The 6,773-nt window shown below is 49.0% G+C and overlaps 1 protein-coding gene and 1 pseudogene across 3 annotated transcripts in view; one reads left to right on the top strand and one right to left on the bottom strand.

Moving 5' to 3' along the window:
* Positions 1 to 712: 712 nt before the first annotated feature.
* The window catches only part of Znf74 (zinc finger protein 74), a 19,940-nt gene continuing 13,879 nt past the window's right edge, over positions 713 to 6,773 (bottom strand). The window contains exons 3-6 of one of the 3 annotated variants that reach the window (XM_023711804.1): positions 6,596 to 6,722; positions 6,082 to 6,177; positions 2,081 to 2,752; positions 713 to 1,996 (exon numbers count right to left, since the gene is read on the bottom strand). In XM_023711804.1, the coding sequence (XP_023567572.1) occupies positions 1,041 to 1,996; positions 2,081 to 2,752; positions 6,082 to 6,177; positions 6,596 to 6,629 (1,758 nt within the window). In that variant the 5' untranslated portion in view covers positions 6,630 to 6,722 and the 3' untranslated portion in view covers positions 713 to 1,040. Of the gene's footprint in view, positions 2,753 to 6,081; positions 6,178 to 6,595; positions 6,723 to 6,773 lie in introns of all 3 variants that reach the window. The other 2 variants (XM_004628157.2, XM_023711803.1) reach the window with 2 other exon arrangements.
* On the top strand, positions 5,812 to 5,916 carry LOC111815793 (annotated as a pseudogene).

The raw sequence follows: 6,773 nt of genomic DNA, 5'->3' as shown, positions 1-6,773 counted from the left end.
GATCAGCTCCCCTGGCAGCCCCATGATCAGAAAATGAAGCAACCCATATCCTACAGTGCTATACTATAATGTCTGGAAGGTTAAGTGGAATAAATCCACTTCCAACCTGTAACAGTTTCAATTTCTGATGGGTTTCTCAGGACATTACCCCATCTTAAGGAACTCCTGTACTGCCTGAGTGTGCAGAGCCCTAGCACAGGATTTGTACAACAGCCTCACGTGGGACAACCATAGAACCAACCACCTCCCTAGGCCTGATGGTGGGCCTTCCACTCTGACCTTAGCTAAGTGGTGCTGGGAGCGGCCCCACAGGGCAGCCTCCACAGCCCAGTGCCCAGCCTGCCCAAGGATGGCAAGCTGCCAGACATTCCCATTGCCCCCACTGCACCCATCTTCCTGGAGCTGGCACCTAGCATGGGCACTGCCATCTTCACACTATGGGTAAATACTAAGGCAGGATGCTGGCAGGTCAGGATCTGCTACATCAGTGTGGGCCTATTTTGAGATGACTGCAGGGACATCCCTGGTCGACAGAGCTACCCACAGGAGACTATTTGCAGGCAATTCACTTTTTTCCAAAGACTCACCATTCTAGATTATTTTCCCCTTCTGGGATATAATAATGCTCATGTGGAAATAAGAATTCTAATTAGTTTTATTATTATTATTATTATTATTATAAACATTAACAGTAATAGAAGAGATTCCTGACTCAAACCAGGCAGGAGCCCATCCCAGGACCCAACAGTTGATCCGCCTTCTTATCTGCAGGTAAGATGGTCCATCAATGATCTCCAGACCCATCAAGGATGATGAGATGTCCTCAAATGGACTCAAATCCCTTCTCCTAAAATGTGTTTTATCCTGGGGAACTGTCACACTAGGCATCCTGGCTGGGAGAGCTGAGCAAGGTCATGTGCAAGAATCTGGCATCTGGAGGAACAGGTGTTCTGGTTCTGGGCACCCAGGAGAGGTTCCAGTGCCTCATTTGATGGGTAGCTCAGGAAGTGCTTTCTTCTATGAAGAAACAGTACCACATCTTAATTGTCAGGTTTGGTCCCCAGAGGGAAATTCCTGCTAGGTGGGGGCTGTACCACACACAAGAGCTTTGCCACATCTAATGCATTTATTGGGTCTATGTCACCTACCCCTGAGTCCCCTGTACCCAACAGACTGCCAGGCATGTAGTAGGTGCCCAGCAAGTGTCTGTTGAACTGAATGGCAAAGGGCTTCTCATCACCATGCAGCAGTCTCTGGTGTTCCAGGAGATGTGAGCTCCAGCCGAACACTTCCCCACATTTGTTACACTTCAAGGATTTCTCCCCAGAATGAACCTTCTGGTGTTTAATAAGACAGTGGTTCTGGCTGAAGGCTTTGCCACATTCATGACATTTATAGGGCTTCTCCCCAGTATGGATGCGCTGGTGCACAATGAGGGATGAGTGGCAGCTGAAGGCCTTCCAGCACTTGCTGCAGTCGAAGGGCTTCTCCCCAGTATGGATGCGCTGGTGCACGATGAGGTAGGAGTGCGAGCTGAAGGCTTTCCCACACTCGTTGCACTTGAAGGGCTTCTCACCACTGTGGATACGCTGGTGCACGATGAGGTATGAATGGCAGCTGAAGCCTTTCCCACAGTCTGTGCACTTGAAGGGTTTCTCACCGGTGTGGATCCTCTGGTGCAGAGTGAGGCGTGAGCGGTTGTTGAAGGCCTTCTCGCACTCAGTGCATTTGAAAGGCTTGTCCCCATTGTGGATCTTCTCATGCACAGTGAGGGATGAGTGGCAGGTGAAGGCCTTGCCACATGCATCGCATTTGTAGGGCTTCTCACCAGTGTGGATGCGGTGGTGGCGGGTGAGGTGTGTGCGCTGGTTGAAGGCCTTGCCACACTCACTGCACTTGTAGGGCTTCTCACCCGTGTGTACCCGCAGGTGCATGTTGAGCAGCGAGCTGCAGCTGAAGGCCTTCTCACAGGCACTGCATTTGTAGGGTCGCTCACCTGTGTGGATGCGCTGGTGCACGTTGAGGGATGAGTGACAGCTGAACGCCTTCCCGCACTCACTACAGAAGAAGGGCTTCTCACCTGTGTGGATGCGCTGGTGCACGTTGAGGGATGAGTGACAGCTGAACGCCTTCCCGCACTCACTACAGAAGAAGGGCTTCTCACCTGTGTGGATGCGCTGGTGCTCGATGAGGTTGGTGCTCCAAGTGAAGGCCTTGCCGCATTCGCTGCACTTGTAGGACTTGGCACGGCTGTGCCAGCGCTGGTGTAGGGCTAAGGACGCTCTCTGTGGGAATGTTTTCCCACACTCACCGCATACGAAGACACCCACCCCAGTGCCTACCCCGTGCAGCCTGGACTTGAAGGACCTGTCTCTCGGACACGTTCTCTGCTGGTCTCTGGTGACTGCCCCAGTGGGCTGGATGTCCATGGTATGCCTGGCAGGAGAGTGTCCTCCCAAAGGGGCACTCCACTGGGCGAGCAGAGAGCACTTGACAGGGGAGCCCTCGGCGGAGTCATTGTGTCCCCAATATCTCTGCTCTGTGGAGATGTCCCCAAGGGCAGCAGGCACTTGCTCCCATTGCACAGCCTGGTTTCTCCACACTACTGTTGGGGCCTCCCATGCTGTACCCAGGTGGGCACTGTGAGCACTGGGCCTCTTCAGCGGCCCTGTGACTGCCTCCCAGGGTAGATCTCGTCTGCAACACCCCTGCAGTAGAGACTGCTCCTTCACCTCAGGCACAGGCTCCCGCTCTGTAACAGATTGAAAACAGAATTAACTGAGAGCAGGCAGAGGCAGGGCCCCGGAGTGCACACTAGACAGCTGACCAGGAGGAGGAGACAAGCTCAGGGAAAAGTGGGTAACAACAGGGCCAAAGAGCTGAACACATGAAGGCAGAGGAACAAGAGGGTGCCCATGTGAGGTGCTAGATGGAAAAAGGAGAGGAAGAGAAAAGAAGGACCCACGAGAGGGCACAAAGACACAGCCAAGGGAATCCCAAAAAGAGTAGCTTTAAGTAGGTAGTAATGGGACCGAGAAATGGACACAGCTCACGGAGTCCGGGAGTCAGGATGTGACTCAGTCACTGAAATGTGCACTGCTTGACTACTATGAGGCCATACCATGGCAGGTGCAGGGTAAACACAGGCTCAAGGGATGAGTAAAGATTTCCTAAACTGCTTCACTCAAGCATTTTCCTCAGAATGTCTGGAGTTGTAAATACTTGCCCAGTGTACAATGGTGCGCACCTATCATCCCAGCATTCAGGATGCTAAGGCAGCAGAACTGTTTGAGTTAAGGAGTTTGAGAGCAGCCTGGGCAACACAGCGACATCTGAGGCCTAGATTAGCGGGATCTTTTTTTTTGGGGGGGTGTGGAACCAGGGATTGAAATCAGGCCCTTGTGCTTGCCAGGCAAGTGCTTATTCTACTGAGCTATCTCCCTGGCCCTTGAGGCCTAGATCAATATAAAGGAGTCATGACAACAAAGGGAGACTGATGAAATAACAGGGCACATCATATAACAAGATACTATGTAATCAGTAAAAACCACATGATAGACTAGGAGTGGTGGGGCACGGCTGTAATCCCAGCACTGGGTAGGCTGGGACAGGAGGATCACTGTAAGTCTGAGCTGCGTAGCGAAACCCTGTAACAAATAAGTAAAGTACTCACATACTGTCATTCCTTAATATTCTCAGGGGACTAGTTTGAGGACCTCTCTCAGACACCAACAATCTATGGATGCTCAAGGCCCTTTTAAAAAATTGTGTGTGGGGGCCGGGGAGATGGCTCAGTAGAGTAAGTGCTTCCCTGGCAAGTGCAAGGGCCTGAGTTCAAACTCTGGTTCCGCCAAAAAAAAAAAAAAAGAAAGAAAGAATATACCTTAAATACAAAAGATGGCTAAAAAATATGTGTGTGTGTGTGTGTGTGTGTGTGTGTGTGTGTGTGTGTGTCTCCCAGTGCTGGGGATGGAACCCAGGGCTTTATGCATACTAGGCAAGTGCTGACCACTGAACTATAACTCTAGCTCCCAAATAATGTAATATTTGTTATAATTTACCTAGATCTTTAAATCATCTCTAGATTATTCCTAATACCTGACACAAAGTAACTGCTATGTCAGTAGCTATTATAGCACAGTAGTAAGAGTATAATGACAATAAAGTCTACACACTTGAAGACACTTAATATTTTTCTAAATATTTCTGATCTGAAATTGGTTGAGTTTGCAAATGTACCAGCTGCAGATGAAAAGGACCACTCCACAGTGGAAAAACTAGGATAGTGTGATGAAATGGCAGTCCATCCTGGGCAGAAAGATTACAGGGGGATTTCAAACTTCTCTGTATTACCCTTAATTTATAGGATATGCCTCAATTAATTGAACAAAAACAGTTTTTTGTTTGTTTTTGCAGTTCTAGGGATGGAATCTAGGCTACTGCACCACTGAGCCATACTCTCAGACCAAAAAATTTTTTTATCAGGAATCAAACTCAAGACCTTGCACTTGCTAGGCAGGCGCTGTGCTGCTGAGCTCTCCAGCCCACTTTTTACAAAACAAATGTAGATTGTTTTATTTATTTATTTATTTATTTATTTATTTATTTATTTATTGTGGTACTGGGGACTGAACTCAGAACCTTACACTTGCCAGGCAAGTGCTTATTCTACTGAGCCATCTCCCTGGCCCAATTTTTATTTTTTGAGATCGGGTTTTGCTGTATAGTCCAGACTGGCCTTAAATTCAAAGTGATCCTGCTGTCTCAGTTTCCCAAATGCTGAGATTATAGGTGTGCACCGCCACGGTCCAGTCTAATTTTGATCGAAGAGGAAGAGGGCAACCAAACCTGGGATAAGTAACAAAGTCCAAGAAGTTGGGAGCTATGGCCACTCTTGCGCCATTGTGATTTGGGGCCTTTGGGGTGGGGAAGAGGAAGAGGTGGAGCTGAGGAGCACACAGACCTTCCTCGCCTCTGCACTCATCCACCTGGCCCTGGCATACACGGCTCTGTATTGACTACTCCTTGCTCTCTTTCTCACTAAGATTTCTGTTTCTCAAGCTTTTCAGATGTCTAATGCACTGAGCATTCACTGTCCACTAAAGTAGGTTGCAATTAGTTCACTCATACATTAAGCAACTCAGAAAGCAAGTTTCTTGTCTTCTTGTTGTTTTTTTTGTTTTGTTTTGTTTTGTTTTTTTTATACTGGGAATTGAATTTAGTACCTCATGATTGCCAGGCAGAAGCTTCCAAAAGTGAAATGTGGGGGCTGGGGAGATGGCTCAGTGGAATAAGCACTTCCCTGGCAAGCGCAAGGGCCTGAGCCTGGTTCCACCAAAAAAAAAAAAAAAAAAAAAAAAAAAAAAGTGAAAAGTGAAATGTGGGCCAGGGATATAGCTCAGCCACGTAAGTACCTGCCTGGCAAGTGCAAGGTCTCAAATTCGATCCCTGGTACTGCAAATCAATCAAGCAATCAATCAAACAGTGAAATGTTTGAGAAGAAAAGTCATACCAGCCTCCTCTCCTACTCAGAGCTTTTCCACAATCCCCTTTCAGTCAAAGAGGGCCAGTGTCCCTGCTGTGGCCTTGTTGACTGAGTCCTTCCCCTGCCTGGTGCCATCTCCTCATCTGCTCACTTCTCCCTGCCACTTCTTCCAAGAGATCAAAGCTCCTACTCCAAGTCTACATGTACACTCTCCAGCCCTCTAACAGATGCCACCTGTCTACCTAACACAGATACATTCTGCTTCCCACCCTCATCAGAAGGTAAGTGTTTTGGTTGGTTTTGATTACTGCTATATTCATAGCACAAAGGCTATACTTTCAGGGATCATTTCTATAGTATGTATTCACAGCACACTTCCTGGCACACAGGTGCCCAATACATGCACAAGGAAGAAAGGAGGAGGGGGTGGATCTAACAAGGACACAGGGAAGGCCCAGATCAAGCCAAGACAGTGGCACTGAGGAAGGGAACAGGGGCTGAGATGCACAGGATAGATGAGCGGGGCAGTTGGGGGAGGGTGCTGGGGTGCCACTGGGCCAAAGGACCAGCCCCTTCTACCTGTGTCAACTGCTCACCTGAACAAGACCCTCCAGAGCCTTCCCTGTACACTCGCCATGGCTCCTCTCCTCGTTCCAGATGGGAGATTACATCTGGCTTGCAGACCGGAGGTCCTGCTCATGGGGAGAAAGCATTGAGGCTGGTTGCGCTGTGACTCACTGGCCTAGCTGTCTTCCTGGGACAACCCATGAATAACGACAAGCTATTACAAAGGGTGCACCACTGACAGGGAACAGGGGGCTCTCAGAAACCAAACCCAAGTGGTAGCAAATGCTTTAAAGACCCCATATGATACCTTCCTTTGCTGCTTGATGGAAACTTCATGGCAGATGGGCTTTAAGTTTGTCTTCTTCCCTCCAGCAGCCCTCCCTCTCTGTGCTCCCCATTCTAGGACCAGTCACAACTCCAAGTAAGTTTGCCACTAGCCACCACACAGGATCTTGAGGACTTTAGGTGTGGCCGGGCCCCCTGGCCCAGGTGTCCTGAAGCAGAGGCCCTATTTTCCTACTCATGCCATGTCTGCCACCCTACCCAAGGCAACAAGGTTCTGGTAGTTCTCCAGCATCACATCCCGGTACAAGGCCCTCTGAGGGGAGTCCAGTTGACCCCACTCTTCCTGGGTGAAATCCACAGCCACATCCTTGAATGTCACCAATTCCTGAAATGACACACACACGACAGGAGTGATTTTTTTTGTTTTTTTTTTTTT

The sequence above is a fragment of the Octodon degus genome, unplaced genomic scaffold (assembly GCF_000260255.1).
Source record: "Octodon degus isolate 3935 unplaced genomic scaffold, OctDeg1.0 scaffold00021, whole genome shotgun sequence".
Taxonomy (NCBI): Eukaryota; Metazoa; Chordata; class Mammalia; order Rodentia; family Octodontidae; genus Octodon; species Octodon degus.
This window is presented reverse-complemented; position numbering and strand designations above follow the sequence as displayed.